At 40.8% G+C, this 18,194-nt stretch overlaps 1 protein-coding gene across 1 annotated transcript in view; it reads right to left on the bottom strand.

Moving 5' to 3' along the window:
- PCSK2 (proprotein convertase subtilisin/kexin type 2) overlaps positions 1–18,194 on the bottom strand; it is a 194,845-nt gene that overhangs the window by 93,641 nt on the left and 83,010 nt on the right. The window contains exons 3-5 of the mRNA XM_030557861.1: positions 7,702–7,815; positions 5,682–5,790; positions 2,190–2,227 (exon numbers count right to left, since the gene is read on the bottom strand). Coding sequence (XP_030413721.1) covers positions 2,190–2,227; positions 5,682–5,790; positions 7,702–7,815 — 261 coding nt within the window. The remainder of the gene's footprint in view (positions 1–2,189; positions 2,228–5,681; positions 5,791–7,701; positions 7,816–18,194) is intronic.

Below are 18,194 nucleotides of genomic sequence, written 5' to 3'. Positions count from 1 at the left end.
AGGCTCCTACTTGCTCCACAGCCCACTAGGCCCGAGTCAGGGCTCCATTCTCTTTCACAGGGGACTGAAATCTTTGGGTTTTGTCCCAAATCAGAATGAAACTAGATTCTGAAATACCAAAATCCTCCATGAAACTGAATTACCTTTCTCCACATTCTCTATGCTGACCACAGATATAGACATGACAAGGTTATAAGCTGTGTTTACCTTTCACAGCAACTCATGAATATGAAACAGATGATATCAATGAGGCTACTGTATAGCTAAAGATTACCCAGGACCACGTGATAGGCATAGTGCATTGCATGTTTTTGTATATTCCTTTATTGTGAATTACACCTCAGTGCAGAGAGCCTGAACAAGGTCTATGCACCACTTAAATCCTGTTTAAACTTCCAAAATATAGTTTAAATGAGACTTAAGCAATGTATGAACCTTGTGCCAGGCCTCTGTACTGTGGTGAATTTCACCTTTCGTATTGAAAGAAAATTGATACAGAGCTCTCTCTCTCACATCTTCCGTACATAAAAATTGGCAAACATTATAATCCTCTGCGCTTCAGCACAGGGTAACCACCCACTAGCATGGAAGGGGTTAAGGAGAGCCTTTGATTCAATCTAGCGCTGCCCCATTATATCTGCAACCAATGCCAGGCTTGGAGGGGAGAGAAAAGGAGGGAGCCTGGCTCAGTTCGGGGCTGACAGGCGAAGATGCAGGAGTTACCTGAGGGAAGGATCACTAGGCTGCCGGCCAAGACAGTCACCACAGACCCCAGTAGTGTCTTCCTGGCCAAAGGAGCTGGAGAATGAGACCTAGGAGCACCTGGCCTAAGAGGCACCTGTCTGACTAAAGCATGGAGATCTTGAGGGTTCTGATCCTGCCAAACTTACAGCTGCCCTGCCCTGAGGAATCTGGGACCACATCAGGATGTCACCCAGGGCCCATAAGGGGGCACTACTAAGAGATAAGCCACCACAGGAGCTTGGACTATAGGGACCATGCCTCAAACTACAGGGGCAACAGCAGGAAGCAGCCCAGGGCAATGAATGTATACTCCCTGCTGGGAGGTCCCCTACTCAGGGGTGACATCAGGTTGTAGCCCAGGGCCCTGTGTGAGTGGGATGACCCAGGTCCCACTACTCCCCCACCTAAAAGACTGAGGCACCTCAACCATAGAAGCAGGGGCAGGAAGCCAGGTACTCTAGACACTACGTCAACTGGCCCTCCAAGCCCCCACCCCTCTTGTTACATGGCCCTATAACAAAGGCCATGGAATCAATCCCTTATGTGGAATGGAGGGGGGGAGAGAGTATGCCTGGCAAAAAGATGTTTCAAAAAATGTTCGAGAAAGTGGAGAGTGGCACATCCTCATCTCAATACGCAATGACAGCCACAGCTATTGTGTGTGGTTTCAAGAAAGTGGCAATACTGGCTACCTAAGTGCTGCAAAAGCGCCATCAGGATTATGCTTCTTTGAGCCCCATTGCACAACAAATGGCCTAACCGTAGCCATCAGTTTCAATGTAGAAAAAGCCTAACACAGAGTGGCAACTGAGGGCACCAGCAGAAGCAGGTAGACAGAGCAGTAATGTCAAAGAGGACCGGACAATGAGAATGGAGTCTAGACTGTGAAGAGGTAGATCGGAGGTGAGTCTGAAGAAACAATCATTTTACACTGTACACAGTGTCTGACTGTGCTACAGAGAGTTCATGCGCAGGATCTGGGAATGCTCTGAAATGCTGAATTTAATCACATGTTGTAAATGTTACAGTTTTCAAACTCATACACATTATAGCCATTGTGAACAAACAGCAGCCCGCCCACAGCAGTAGCATCTCTGTTGTTCTCCACCTGCTAGGTGAATTCTGCATTTTAATAGCAAGATTTGGAGCCAATTCCCAGGTTACTCATTTCTGTCCTGAATTCAATATTGCAAACTGCAGCTTATTTAAAGGTAGGCAACACCATCATTCCTCCACACTGTTTCATTCTTTACCCAGGAAGCTCATGTCTAGCAATTTGCCAGGTCCCATTTTTAGACCACTTGCTTTCTATGTAAGATTTATCATCTGCAAGATCAGTAGCTGAGTTGTGCAGTTCCTGCATTCAGTGTGTAAACATTGTATGAAAGACAGACCAAAACAATAAAGAGTCTCACATTTTACAGGAAAGGTCAATGTGTACTTACATAATTTGAGGCAAGATCAGGATGAAGATAATCAATTCCTGCAATGAGACAGAGACAGCACACAAACCAAAGGTTAACATTAAACAAACCAAACCAGAACCTCTACAACAAACACTTTATAATAATCATAAAGCACAATAGGAGTCAATTGCTACTATAGGAAAAACCATAATAAGGAATAATGCTGGTCTGTAAGCGTGTAGTCTCACCCCTGCGATGCCTCCTGGTCTCTCAGGGAATTAGCTCGATTTCCAGCCCACAGCGCCCTCTGCAGGCCCATGATCTGCTACCACTTGGCCCCCATGTCCCTCCCAGGACCAGGTGCCCCTTTATCTGGGGTGCTGCCCTCTGGCAGTAACCCCTTTCTCTCAGAGTCTCCCCTCCCTGGGAAACCCCCACCCACTATCCCCACCTCCCCTCAGTGTAAGGCTACTGTCATCATCTAGCCCCCATGCTCTGGAGCAGACTGCAGTATCAGCCTACTCTTCACTGGCAAGGTTGGGTTTGGACCAACTGCCTTTCCCTACCCCTGAGCTGCTCCCTGCAACCTCCAGTACCTGTTGGCCTTACACTAGGCTTCCCCAGCCCTGCTCCACTCAGATACTTTGTCTCTAACTCCCTGCAGCCAGGCCCTTCTCCGTCTGCAGGCAGAGGGAAACTCTGAGCTTCTGGCTGCCCTGGCCTTCTTATAAGGCCTAGTTGTTCAGTTTGGAGTGTGGCCCCCGCTGCAGGCTGCTTCCCACTCAGCCTGGGCTGTTCTCCCTGCCCTCCAGCTTCTTCCAGGGCTGCTTTTAACCCTGTCAGGGCTGCGAGTGGGTAACCACCCCGCTACTTGGTCTCAAAGCTTGTTTGGCCTGAGAGTGTTCATATGTGGACTTTTAAATTAGGGTACCAGTTCTGCTGTGAGCCTAGTTGGGAGCTTTAATCCATTAAGTCAGTACCTAAGTGCCACTCTGCATCCAAAAGTGTGAAATGAGCCACCAAATGTATGGGACAAGTATCTAAATTGGATCATATATGGTTAATAATGGAGTTCTAGTAAAATTTTACATTTATATAGTACCTTTCATCTGAAAGGATCCCAAAATACTTTACAAACATATATATCTATATTCTATTATTGAATATATTGACACAGATTACTTCACCCACCACTGAGGTGCAGCCACTGCTGGTTAAGAAAACAGCACATTTTTAAAGGCTTGATTAAAAACCTATTGACTTCAGTGGGCTTTGGATTCAGGCCCTAATAGCATATAGTTTTAATACACAAGTGTAGGTGAGGAAAGGAAACTATCATAGCCATTGGAAACTGCACAGGAAAATTAAGTAAGCAGAATATTATCTAAATTAAAAATGGAGAGATCTCTCAGGCAAACATGTCTATTTCTGCAAATAGTGCCAGGGAATTCTTAATGGTGGATCAGATTGGTTTGCAAACTTCTGAATACCATTACAGACTGAGCATTCAGCTTACAAAGATATTCCATGGTGCTTACTGAGCTTAAAACTACATGTGTGTGACATTTAAGACATGTGACAGTTATCTGCTTCTGAATTTGGTTACAAATTAGAAAATCCCCCACAGATTCACTCACATCCATTGATAATTTGAGCAAACTGAGCCTATTTATAGTTTTGCACAAAAACTATGAAAAATTTGTGATTTCTCTGTGATTCTGTCCAGAAACAAAGTGAAACTCATAATGCATAAATTCTGGAAAACAAAACAATATAGTCCATGGATTTAATCTAGATCTGTGAAAATAACTGATTTTTTTGGTTCAGTGGCTGAATCAAAGAGATTGAAAAAATTTGTTTACACCCAAAACAGCTTAAAAATATTAAAATGAAAAATCATATAAAAAATTAAAATGGCATTAAAAAATGTCAAAACAAAAATTGACTTTTTGTTTCAGATGCCACCTACCCACCAAAACAATTCAACAAATTTGATGTAAATGACGAGGGGGCAAGGGCTCTTGGTAATTTGAGCTGTGTTGGCTGGCCTTCACAGGTCACATACAATGTTTCTGTTCTTTGATTGGATGATCGTAATTCTTCGAAGTGCAAATATTCACATTTACAAATTCAGAATTGGCTTTCTGCAAACATTTGCTTAAAATGTGCTGTGTTGGTGAACATTCCTGCAAGTAACTGGCTTGCTAGAATAGTCACAGGGTATCAGTTAATCGTGGGAAAAAACTCCTTCCATGCTCCACTCTCTAAATGCATCCTCCAGCTAACTAGCATTGCCTCAGCAGCCTAATTTAGACTGAGCTTCAACCAGCTCACTGTCACCCAGGTTGCAGTTGTGCCCAGTCTCTGAAAATGCAGTCCTTGCTAAATGGGACAAATGAAAAGAAGGAAGAGAGCTGTGAGACATTCACATACTGATGTAACCACAGGCCAGTCTTCCTCACCATTTACCCAGCCGTCTCACTTGAGTATGGAACAAGGGGCGGTGCCAGAATAGAACAGGGACAGATCCTAGTGGATCACTGAAGATACAGCTGGTTTCAGTCCTTTCTCCTATTTTTAGTATTGTTCAGTCACTATGGCAAGTGTACTCAGCTCCTGCAAAATTTCACTAGCTCAAAAGAGCTGAGAAAATGTAAGAGACTTCCTATATTTTGTTTGCAGTGTTGTTGAACCTGTGTTTTTTTGACCCAGGTCAGGAGAGAACAAGAAGAGCTTTGTAGCTCAAAAGCTTGTACCTTCCACCAGCAGAAGTTGATCCAATAAAAGATGTTGCCATACCTACCTTGTCTTTCTTGTATTTTGACAGTCTGATGAATCCATGCAAAGTATAGCTGTGTTTTCAACATGCTGTTATCTTCTCTCCCACTTCCATTTTACGCTAAACTATTAATGTATATAATATGTGGGTCACTATGGTCATCCAGTGAGAAAGTATTAATTATTTCTGTTCTGCTGTACACAGTCAATATTTTAACAAGGGAAAATGCTCTTATATCTACTGTGTGCAAGGCAATTGAAATCCCCATTGAAAGCCCACTGAAGTCAATGTGAGGCCTCACATTCAGCTAATGGCCATAAAAGAGCTGTGTGTGTGATTTATAATAATTAGGGGTTACTTAAAGTTGTATAAGGTTTGGATGTTCACATTTCAATGGCCCAATTATAACACATATGCTTTCCCCTGCCAATCTCAAAGTCTTTACAGAATCTGGAGAGCAGCATTGGCATTATCATTAATCTAGGTTATATTTTATTTCAAATTTTTAAAAGAAGGTTCTGCATAAGATTGTACTAAGTAAGCTATTTAAACATCTAAAGCGGTCTTACATGTCTTCAAAAACAATGAGGAGTTCGGTGGCACCTTAAAGACTAACAGATTTATTTGGGCATAAGCTTTGGTGGGTAAAAAACCCCACTTCCTCAGAGGCATGGAGAGAAGAGCGTTACCTTACAAGTGGAGAACCAATGCTGAAGGCCAATTTAGTTGGGTGGATTGGAATCCTCACTTACCATCATCCATAATTCCTATGGTAACACCTTTCCCTGTATATCCCAGCTCCCAGGCTTCAGCCACATTTAGATCAAGTCCAGGGGTTCCATCTGCTTGACCAGTGTTGATCTAATACATCAGTTGAAAAGGAAAAGAGTATTATTATTTCTTCTTTTTTTGTGTGTGTGCACAGATAGTCTACTATTGTAGTGTGCTGATTGAAACATCTTATATTCTATTCTAGATCAAAATGTCTCCTGTTTATGTTGTAATGAAACAGATGGTGAATTAGACAAGCTTTTGAGCTATGTGAAGCTCTTCTTTAGGTCTGGAAGAGGTCAATTCAACTAACTGGAGTTGGTCCAGTAAAAGGTATTACCTTACTCATCTTGTCTCTCTCATATCTTGGGACCAACATAATTACAACAACACTGCAAACAATATTTGAAATAGTTTAATAGACTGTTTCATGACAACACAAACAGGAGACACTTTGATCTAGAAAAGAATATAATACGTTTCAAATCAGTACTAAGCAGCATCTACCCTTAACGATTTTAAAAAGTAAAATTAAACACAAATAACTACTATATTGTCATATCTGACACATCTGTAGTAGGAGTGCATGTTATGCTCCTCTACTACTGACATGTCAAGAAATAATGTAAAAATAAATATAAAATGAAAAAAATTCAAAACAATTTTAAAATTCTGAAACAAAATATTGAAATTCTGAAATTTAAATCCATAATTTTCCTAAATGAAAATTTTCTGAAACGATTTTTTTTTCCTGGAATTTTTGTCAAAGTTAACATTTTTTAAAACATTTCAATTTAAAAAAAAACACATTTTCTTTTGGAAAACAAAGTTTCAACACAAATGTTCTGACTAGCTCTAATCAATAACTTTCTTATAGCTCCTGAGGTTCTTCCTGTTCCAGTTTTGTTTTCTTTCCTATGTGCGACACTTTCAACTATAGCTGTGCAAATAACTAATTTGTTGGTTCACTGGCAGTCCAAAAACTTTTTAAAAAATCAATTCAGGGAAACGCCAAACCATTTTTTAAAAAAATTTCAGTGAATCAAGAAGTCAAGAAAAAATTGTTTGGATTTCAAGCCTCTTTAACTGTTTTTATATGTATATTTAAAAAGGGAAATCTGGAAGCAAAGAGTTAGATTCATAAGGAAACTATGGTACAACCCCAAAGAGCAGGAGCAGAAGACAGTGCTCTTCTCTCATCATACTCACTAGCTAGAGCACTCAGCCAGTCTGTAAGAAACTCAGGTTCAAATCCCCACTCTGCCTGACTTGGGGCAGGGATTTGAACCTGACTGCCCAAATCCCATGAGGCTATATATAAAAAGTGTGCATGGCTGAATGAATAGTTAATTATTTAAACAAAATGCAACAACTTGAATAGGAGATATATGTAGAGAGCCGTGGCTAGGGCACTCAGCTGGGAAGGGGGAAACCTGAGCAGGGATTCACAAGTGGCTTTCATATATTTCCAGATAGGTGCCCTGGATATAAAGTGACCCCCCCCCTACTTCTTAGATTTGTGGCTAAATCCATTTGTGACTCTTTTTGATGAAAAACTGAAATTTTCCAACGGGGAGGGGAAGACAACATTTTCCAAACAGCTGTGTAACACACATTAATGAGCTTCCACATAGACACTGGTTGCATCCGTATGATTAAGAGCTCCTGAGACTTGATACTAAGGTACATTATCAATTTTCACAATCCTGGCTGCATTGTATGAGGGCTCACACAACCCCCACTATGGCCCTGATTCAAAGCCCACTGAAGTCAATGAGAGTCTTCACTGACATCATTGAACTTTAGATCATGCCCCTAACTCCAGTCCCAGAATACAGTAGTTTCCCTATATATCCTGGGAAAAATTCTCTTGGAATAAGTTCAAAGTTCTAGTGAGAAATCTGGAGGGCATGTTCCCAGATTATTGAAACAAGTAAGTAAGTAAACTGTGGGGTGTTTTGGTTACTGAAGATCTCTACTAAAAATGACTGATTTGCTTACCAGATACCATTGCTTTGTAAATAAAGGATCGTTCATGTTTATGTCAATTTCATTGATCTCTCTATAGCCTCGCTTTTTTCTGCCAAAGCCTTCCTGCTGCACAGCCTTCTTTATCTGGAATAGTAATGTTTATATTATTAACATAACATCCATATTTGTAATGTATTTTTTTCCACTTGTTTTTTCTCAGAGAAGTCAAACATTCCTAATCAATAGAAGTCAAGGCTATTTAAGAAAACCCACTCCAGGCTTCAGGTTTTGGTTAAAATAATGACATGGATCTGAACCAGTATTGACTTTTATCCTATGTATTTCCAAAGTCAGCCCTGGTTTCCTGTATCAAAAATAGCACACTGGATACACAGAATAGTTTAACAACACTTCATTTCTATCAAAAGGTTGTGCTATGAAAAAAATAGCTGGTGTAGGAGACTTCATCTGTGCACCTGAGGTTCTAAAATTTTTTTTTATGTTGCCAGTTTTTATGAACTTCCTTACTATAAATGCCTGGCTGTAAATTGATTTCCCCTTCAGCACCTGGAAACACTGTAGACTGGTAAGCCTCTGGGTGAATTAAACAGCACGCACAGTCTATCAGTGTACCCTCACCAAGTGTCTTTATTGTCACTGTTCTCCCTTGTGCACCAGATAGATCACAGATATAATAGCAACTAGAAGTCTCCCTTTCTGCTCCCTGGCTCAGCCTTTTATATTGCTTGCCTTCTTTTCCCAGCTATTCCACCCATGAGCTAATTATCTCATCAGCTCATCAGGTTCTCTGTAGGTCCAACTGATCCCTTCTAACCTTCCAAATCCAACCAGACTACCTAAATCCCTCCTACTCTACTCATACCCAGTATCCTCAGTGTTCTCTAAGCTACCAGAAGCTGGCTAAGAGCACCTTGTCACAATGCCTGACAGTGAACCAAATATATTGCCCAGAAAGACTCAGTGGAAAGAGTCAGCTTAGATGGTTACACGGAGACTGGAAGAAATGAAAGTATTGCTTATTACACAGAACAGATCAAACCATAAATATTAGATACACCACTGAACTTTGCTGGATATCTGTATTGAGTTAAAGAAAGGGATGAGCGGATTGTCGGAGATCTCTAAAATAAGGTTGGGTGGTGCCATGGAGACAACAGAGAGATGATCCATGATTATGCCTTTGTCAGCTACCACCTCTGCTTTCTATTCCAAACCCCAAACTGTCATCACACTAAATAAATTAAAGAACAGAAATCAAACTGCATTACAGGAGAATGCCAGAGAAAAAAAAACTCAAGTGTTTGTACTCCCACACGAACCCACTGGCTGCACATGACCCACTGCAACAAGGGAAGGAGCAAGGATTTGATATTGTAGGAGCGCGACTCCTTAAACATCAGTTTTTCATTTCCATCTCTTTTCTTCAAGACGACTTGAAAAAAAATGGTACAGGACACACAAAAATTGGCTCTGAAAGCTTCACTATTCAGTGTTCCCAGGTCTGATGGGCAGTGAATTGTTACATCTTTATTATGGTCAGAAGAGGAAATATATCAGAAAGGAATGTGCAATGTCCCCCAACAAAAATCATGCTACAGGATGTTTTATGAATGTTTTACATAAAGATGATGTATGCAGTATGTTAAAACCTGAAAATGCAATATTTTTGCTCTAAGGCTTGTGTTCACTAAGAAAAAAGCTGTGTTCTTACTAGAGCTGGGTGAATAACTGATTTTTTTGCCTGGTGATAGTTTCAATCCCCCGCACAACCCATGCAAAAAGGAACAAAATAGTTCAGGGTCAAACCAAACCAGAATTTTTTTGGAATTTTTGGTGGATTGAAGAAGTGTGCTGTGGGTCGGTTCCAGAGTGGGGATTTGGACGTGGGGTTTCTACAGCCAAGGTTGGTGCCCTAACTTCTAAACAACAGTAGCACCACTAACTAGGCCTCCTCCACCAGTTGCTTTGTAAACAGCCAAAACTATTTGTGTCAACTTCATGAAGAGTTTTGGATTTACTGAAACTGCATTTTTGTTGACTAAACTATTCCTCTGAAAAAATGAGTCCAGCTCTAGTTCTTACCTCGTGTGGTACGTGACTCAAGGTAAAATCTTGGTGGAGAGAATGTAGATGAAGTTTTTGTATGAACTAGCAGGCCTAAGTGAACCCTAATATCTCCCATGGTCTTTACCTTAACCCGCTAATATGTGTGAAAGCTACAAGCTGTTTTGTCCTTACCAGGATTTTATCTCATGTTAGCTAGCCCAAGGCCAGAGTGCACCTTCATCCCACTGAACACACACACAGAAGGTGTAACAATGCCAAGTTCATATGATGACTTCAAATTCATATAAGTCTCAGGAAACAACCAAAAGTTCCCCATAAGACTAAATTCCCTATTGGCATAAGAATGCACAACTCTGATAACTTCACTGGAATCATGCGCCTATGTGGCAGCAGTGAGTTAGTTTAGAGTGTTTTATCCCCTTTCCTAGGGTGTATCTAAGAGAGATGTATTTTCTTTAGATCCCGATAGCTAATACGTTTTAAGTCCTAGTGTAGTTGGGAGGAGGGGGGAAGGCATCTACGGTTCACTTTGACCAGCCAGCATATTGAAACAGATAAAGTTGCCCTGTTTATACTAGGATTTTAAACATCACCTTGATTGATCGGTCTTTCAGCCCTCGTATAGATTGAACCGATCACAACACGTCTTACTTTCTTCTCGTATCCGGGCCTTCCTTCTCCATGCATGGCCATGTCTTTTCACAATAAAAATCTTCCTATCTCTTTGGGAGTCAGCTGAGTGGTTGTTTCAGTTCCCATCAGTACCACTCGGTTCATTGATTGTCAGTGAGCCTCACTATATGCCTGGCTCATTGCATTTTACTATGCCAGTTCTCAGCAATGACGTCCTGCACTCCACTCTACTGTCTGATCACTTCATTGGGAACTCAGTCCCGGATTGACATTCCCAAAATTCTTCTTTCCATTGCTCCCCAGTGTTCGTCAGTGCCCATGTTTAAACGTGTTAGCTATTATCTTCTAAATACATGTTTTTCCTTGTGTAGATAGGGCACATAGGCAACACTAGAGAATATACAGAGCCATTGGGGTACATTCTGATCTCCTTTCTTGCTGCAGTAAAGCCGTTACTCCATTAACTTCAGGACAGGCCCAATCCTGAAAATGCTTGTACATGCAGTCCCATTGTCTTGCAAACATGCATAAACTTAAGTAGTTAAGACTGTTTGCAAGATCAGGGCCTTAAACTTTTGAAAATGGCATCATGAAAGATTGGCTTTGTGAAGTGTGACAGTCATTAAAAACTAATGGAGAAACAAGATTTGCTTCCTAAAAAGGTATAGTATTTTCATTCTCTCAGAGTCTGGCTCACTTGTCAACAATAATGGCCTCTTGTTATTTTCATTCATTCTATAGTGTTTCATTAAGTGCCTGGATTAAACGATGAACACAATCTAAGCATTTAGATTTTTATTAGCATGTGACTAAATCATTTATGAGTTACTAGCTGGATTCCAATTAGACTAAAAAAGAGCCATCTATCAAAGAAGGTAGCTCACTGATGATAAAATACCTGCAAGGAAAAAAGAGATTCAAGTATTGATTTTTAATATATTTCCACTTATGCATGGTGCATAAAGTAACTTGGATGGTAATAAACCAGCAGGATTTTGATATAGGACAAATTAACAAAATAATCAATTGACTGCAGTACTGCTCCAGGAGGGCCAAGAACCACTGCACTGTAACTGAGTGCCTCTCCCTGTGCAACAGAAAAATGCCAAGAAAATCAGCTCATTTTGAAGGAACAGTGTAAATTGTACTGCTGAGCTCCTGCAGTTAAATGACCATGTGCTACACTGAGCATGAATGATACATATACTAAAATTATTCCAGTGGATACATCTATCACAAAATCAGTAACAGCGGAACAGCACACACAACCCTCCTAGCTGGAGGGGGCAGGATGTTCATCTCAAGAATCAAGAGACATCTCTGCTCTTGAATTTAAATAAAGGAAAGTTCAAACTGAAACATGGGAATAAAATTCCTGACAGAGATATCTATTAGGTGCTTATTTTAAACTGTGAAGGTGATTAACCATTGGGGAAAAAAACCCTGGGAAGTGGTGGATTCTCCATCTCCTAAAGTCTTCAGATGAAGACTGGATGCCTTTTAGGATGATAACACAAGTTACTGGGTTCCATACAGGAGAAACTGGATGGAATGCCATGGCTGTGTTATACAGGAGGTCAAACGAGATGGTCTAATAGCCCCTGCTGGAATAATCTCCTGTGGAATAATCTCCCAAGAGAAGTGGTTGAATTCACAGCATCTGAAATTTTACAGGACTAGAGTGAACAAAACACTAGAAAATGTGTTGGTGGGAACAATCCTGGATTGGCTGGGAGATGCTCCTGATTATGACTATTATTGTTATTTTATAGAACACACTAGAATGTGGGAGGTGCTTCACAAAAAACATGTGGCTTGAGATTTTCAAAGCAGTCGAAGAGATTTGGACATTAAAATTAATAGAAATTGCGAATCCAAATCTGAAAATCTCAGCCATAGAAGAAAGGTCCCTGTCCCAAACTGCATATGGTATAAATGATGATCTTTTCCATCTCTAATTTCTATCTACTTCTTAGGACTTGTTTTCACTACTGGGGAGATTAATGCTCCTGCAATCGATGCAGTTGGTGTCGATTTAGCGGGTCTAGTGAAGACCTGCTAAATCAAAGGCACAGTGCTTTCCGGTCGACTCCAGTACTCCAGATCTCCAAGAAGAATAAGGTAAGTCAATAGGAGAGTGTCTCCCATCAATGCAGCGCAATGAAGTCACCGCAGTAAGTCGACCTAAGTTGCGTCAACTCCACTTACATTATTCACGTAGCTGGAGTAGTTTAACTTATGCTGGCTTACCCTGGTAGTGTATACAAGGCCTTAGTAGCCACAAACACAGATGTTCACGTCTCCTAACAGTTTATTTTGTCACTTTTATGGGTAAGAGAGCTAAAAGATCTTTGCTAGAGGAATGTTAAACCCTGTCATATCTTAGAGGTTGGCTATTTTATAGCTACCTCATCAGCAGAATTGAAAGAAGACTGTTAAAAACTTACAGAGATGTAATAGATGGAAATTAATCATATCTCAAGTTGTCTGATGTTTCTTTTAAAGCCCCAGCTAAGCAGTAGTCAGGTTATGTGAGAATCTCAACTTTCATTTAGAACAAAAAGTAAATGTGTAGGCCTCCTCATTGTGGAGAAAAGCATAAAAGTATAACCCAAGTGTAACTAAAGGCTTCAAATCCAGAGGAGAATAAAAAGAACCCACCATTTATTACTTTAAAATTTCATGATTTTTAAGGCAATCTCATGGATTTTTTTGGCTCGCCCATAATTATCAAACACAGGGGCCATGGGGAGGACCACAATATAGCACTTCAAACCTAGGCCTGCAGGAAAACAAAGAACTTGGCAGATAGAGAACAACAACAAAGTGTGGAAGCAGAGCGTAGACCAGCAAACAGGAACTCGGTGGCATCTGCCTCAAGGAGAGGGTACTGTTTAATAGTATCGATACAGAAGTGGATTTTCCATCCTGCCAAAATTTTCAAGATTTTTTTTTTGGAGGGGGAGGGAAATCATCTAAAATCAGGCCAAAAAGCAAAAAGTTTTAAATATCTTGTGAAACAAAATTCTGAAAAATGTCATGTCAAAACCTTTTGGTTCAATACATTAGAAATATTTCACTTAGATTTTGACCCTTGTTTATTTTTTTAAATATAACACAATGTAAATTTCAAAACAAAAACTCATTTTGAAATGAAAATTCTAAACTTTTTGTTCCAAAAATGTCAAAACAGGATGTTCCTGACATTTTCAAAACATTTCCAGGTTTTTTCTGAACAAAATTTCATCAAAATCGATATGTCTGCACACACGAAAAAAAAAATTAGTTTTGTTGAACAACATTTTCCAACAGAAAACAGTTTTTACAAAAAATTTCCAACTAGCTCCACTGTATAGCACTTTGCCAAGGCAAAAACGGCTTGAAAAATAACAGGCACACAAGATTTAACCCATACAACTCCCACTCCAGTGAGTGGGAGTGGAGCAGTTAAGCCAAATGTAAGCAAACTAAGGGGGCCTCTCGATGCTCCCTCTGAGGTGGTGTCGCCGTGTATTGCTCCCAGCATATGACTTTACCTGCACTGCACAATCCAGATTTACAGGTGCTCAGTACTCACAATTGGGGCCAGATCTTCTGTAGAATTCCAAGCTATTCCATTGTGACGCTTTATGGAAGATCTTTAAAATAATCTCAGCTCTTTTGAATATCTTGTCCTAGTTGTGGGAGGTGAGCTGTGCTGAAACTTTAGCCTTTCATAACTAGCGAACAGCACCTTGGCACAGCACAGCTCCAGAAACAGAGCAGGCTTTTTTTTTGCCTGAAATTCAGCTAATCCTGTAAAGTAAATATCTTAACATATTAAAGACAATATTTAATAATTATTGGTAAAGTCATTATCAGCAAATTATCAATTATAAAAGAAAAGACTAAAGTAGCCCATAGTCAAGACCTGCAGACTCAGGAGAATGTAAAAAGTGTTGAGAGATGCAGTTAACATGTTAGAATTAATTTTTTTAAATTTCACTATACCCTTTTTTCCTTCAGTAAAGTTCCTATAGAACTCACAATACATCTAAAATTAAAGAGCATTATAACTAAGACACTGATCCTTAAGTGTCTGTAGGATTGCAGGTCTAGAAATTTTATTGGATTCTCCTATATCTGCTTAAAAAGAATTTCATCACATTCTGAAAAATTCAAGCCTCTTCTGGAAACTATCCACTTAGACAGTTGAGGAATAAATAGCTGGTTATGAAAAAATAATTTGTTTTTAATTATAGAGGTATGAAATGGTTTGATAATTGTTCTAAGTATTTCCAGTGTTATTTTTTTCCTTTGACACCAACCACTCATCTTATCAAATGAATCCCAAAAGATATAAGAAGAATCTTAAGCTGATTCTTGCTATAATTAATAAGGTTTCTCTTAGAAGTGCTGTCAGACTGAGTCTGTATAAATCAGGAGTTCCCTTGAGAAAGGTACATCGTAGCAGACAGTAAAGTATGGTCAGATCAGCAAACTACTTCATCTGACATCAAGGAAATAATTCAAATTGACAATCCAGCATCTCATTCTTGATTCACAATATTAAGGGTGTATCTTTTATCACATTAGTAGATATTAATCTTTTTTTCTCTGTATATTAAATTCATTTCCATATTAACTATTCTCTCAGAATCTTTATGATATTAACAGCGTGTGTTTGAATTCTAAGCCAAGAGCATTGGTTTTTAACCTGAGAGTGACCTGTATTCAGGAATTTGATGTGATTGAATACTGTTAATGGCTGTATCTAATTATCCTCAGCATCTCCAGGTTTGTGGGAATCCCGGTGTCCAGGAAAAAGACTCCTCAAACTAATACTTCTGGAAACATATTTATAAGCAGTAAAGAGTCCTGTGGCACCTTATAGACTAACAGACGTATTGGAGCATGAGCTTTCACGGGTGAATACCCACTTTCCATGACAGTCATGCTCCAATACGTCTGTTAGTCTATTACAGTGATTCCCAAACTTTAACAACCTGTGAACCCCTTTCACTAAAATGTCAGGTCTCATGAACCTCCTCCTAAAAATGAATATCTCCAGGGATTCTCTCCTTTACCCGAGTATAAATTATAAAAGCAGTGATCTTGGAAACATAAAGTTTGTTTTTATGACATGCTTATTATACACTATTTATTATTAATTATCATTACAGTATTTTATTACATTATTAGAACAGGAACACGCTTCCAAGATCTCACTTTCGTAGCTTGTATCACTTTGAATAAGCCTGTTATAAGCAGGAGCGGCTCTAGACATTTTGCCGCCCCAAGCATGGCGGCATGCCACGGGGGGTGCTCTGCCGGTAGCTGGGAGGGCGGCAGGCGGCTCCGGTGGACCTCCCGCAGGTGTGCCTGTGGAAGGTCCACTGGTTCCAAGGCCCACTGGTCCCACGGCTTTGGTGGACCTCATGCAGGCATGCCACCTGCTTCCCTCCCGGTGACCAGCAGAGCACCGCCCGCGGCATGCCGCCCCAAGCACGCGCTTGGCATGCTGGGGCCTGTAGCCGCCCCTGGTTATAAGACAAGGATTCTATGTTTCATCAAGGAATATGAGATGTGAAACAGCAGGAAGGTATTTAAGAAGCCAACTCAAAGAGTTCCTCCTACACAAGCATTCAGGTCTTGAGCAATCCAGGCAAACTACACACGTTGCAACAAAGCTTACATTTGTTCTTGATAATACTTTTAAAAACAACACTAGCTGCCTATTTCATTTTAATAACAGCAAAAAATATCCACCTCCCCTTTCCATTTCTTATAAAGAGTCTTGAAGTTTACATCTCCTCAGGGTGATCGATAAGCTTGCTTTGATCCGCTTAGCTCTTGGAAGTCCAGGGGCTCCGGGCTGCTGGGCCCATGCTGCCCGGGGTCCCTAGGGACAGCTCTGGCCACCATTAGGGAATTTTTTCTCAAGAACCCCCATGTAACATTTTGTGAACCCCCAGATGTTCACGAACCCCAGATTGGGAACCACTGGTCTATAAGGTGCCACAGGACTCTTTGCTGCTTTTACAGATCCAGACTAACATGGCTACCCCTCTGATACTTTCCAGAAGTATGTTATAAACAAAACTGGGTGATTGATATGGGACACTTGTTATGGCAGATGTTTTCTGGAATGGACTGGGTGACTGATAAGGAATAATTGTTATTACAGATGGATTCTGTAATGGATGAAATAATGATTCATAGAAAGACGTTTTTAACTCATTTGGTTTTCATGGCTGTTAGTAATAATGACTGGATTAGAGGTTCCTTTTTACTTCATTAATCAGGTAAACTGAGGACCATAAAAGAAATTCCGTCTGTAATTAGGAAAACAGAATACGTGTAAATTTAACCAGGACAAATATGTGTGTCTCATACCGTACAGAAAGACAGAGGTTTTGGAAGTTAGATGTGGGGTGTGCAAACTGCTGGCATCCCCTCAGTTACAGGGGTGGCAAAGGATCTGTTTATTCTGTGCAGGGCTGTATTGATCTCTGACTGATAATCTTTGATTAATTAATTCCATTTGAATTTTATAATCTTGAATCACTATTAAATCCAAACATGCAACAGATGGCACTGTGTGGGCTAACTATCACACCTGCCATTACGGAGGGTTACCAAGCTTCCCACAGGCACTAAAATCAGTGAGGGGTATTCTGGCAGATAGCAGGACAAATAAACAACTCCAGAGAAGTACCCCAGGAGGAATATACTGGTTCAGACAGGATTCAAGAAGCCAAGGAGACATTATTGAGGGTCAGCAGCAACTAACTCAGAGACAGGGGCACCATTTAGGTAGAGCAGGGAGGGCAAATTTTGTACCACAATAGAGATTTTGGTAGGGATATCCTCCTGCCTTCCCTAAATGGTGCCCCTGCAGGTCAGCTTCATGGCACAGCATGTCTAGATCCCACTGCCAGAGCCTGTACCCCTTCTCCGGGGAGCGGCATAGGAAAAGGCTGTACTTCGCAGGATGGGAGCTTATCACAGTGCCGCAGATGCTGGACAGCAGCTGGAGGGAAGGAAAGGAGGAGGATGGGCTGTGCAGCTGGTTCCCAGCAAGCTACGTGCAGCTGCTGGAGGTAGGAGATTGGGGTGCAGAAAGGGTTGGGGAGAAGAGATGCCTGCCCCCATCCCAGGCTCTGCAGCAGTCACTCCAGCCCCTCTGGGCCCTGCTCTTGCCTCTGCTCCTCCCACCCCTGTGTGTGAGAATTTCCAAAGGGGTGGCACCCCAATATTTCCATTGTGGGGGCAGTAGCCCCCTGACCTTCCTGTTATGCCTCCCCTGCTGCCTGGTGGGAGGTGACAGATGGAGGCCTAAGACCTAAAGGGGCACCCTTCAGCAGAGAGGGCAGAGGTGCTGTTATCTTGTGAAAATGGCGCAGGTCCATTTTCAAATTAGTATCAATAGGAAAAAAAATCCTCAATTATCAAGCAGTTTTCCATTTCATTACACGTATCTCATCCCCCCAGGATGCTGCAAGCTGGGAGGAAAGCTTTGATGAAGTGCTTAAATTAGTCCCCACCCCAAAGGGCGTGTCTTTATGTTGCCTAGCACCATGGGACCCGATCGATCTATTTGAGAGCTCTCTATGCTACTGTAATACAAATATAAATATCAACACGCAGTCAGGCCATTCTGGGAAACACTGTAGAAAGCTGATTATTCAGTCCATAATAAAATACCAAAGAAGTGCACTTTCTGAGCTCAAAGTTTTCGCTGCTGTCTCCACCAGCAATGTTAATTGCATGAGTTAAACACCTCCTCATTTAACCAAGTTCAGGTTAAGAAAAATGAAATT

The sequence above is a fragment of the Gopherus evgoodei genome, chromosome 3 (genome assembly GCF_007399415.2).
Source record: "Gopherus evgoodei ecotype Sinaloan lineage chromosome 3, rGopEvg1_v1.p, whole genome shotgun sequence".
In the NCBI taxonomy this organism is placed as follows: domain Eukaryota; kingdom Metazoa; phylum Chordata; order Testudines; family Testudinidae; genus Gopherus; species Gopherus evgoodei.
The sequence above is the reverse complement of the archived record's forward strand: the minus strand, read 5'-3'. Positions and strand labels throughout refer to the sequence as shown.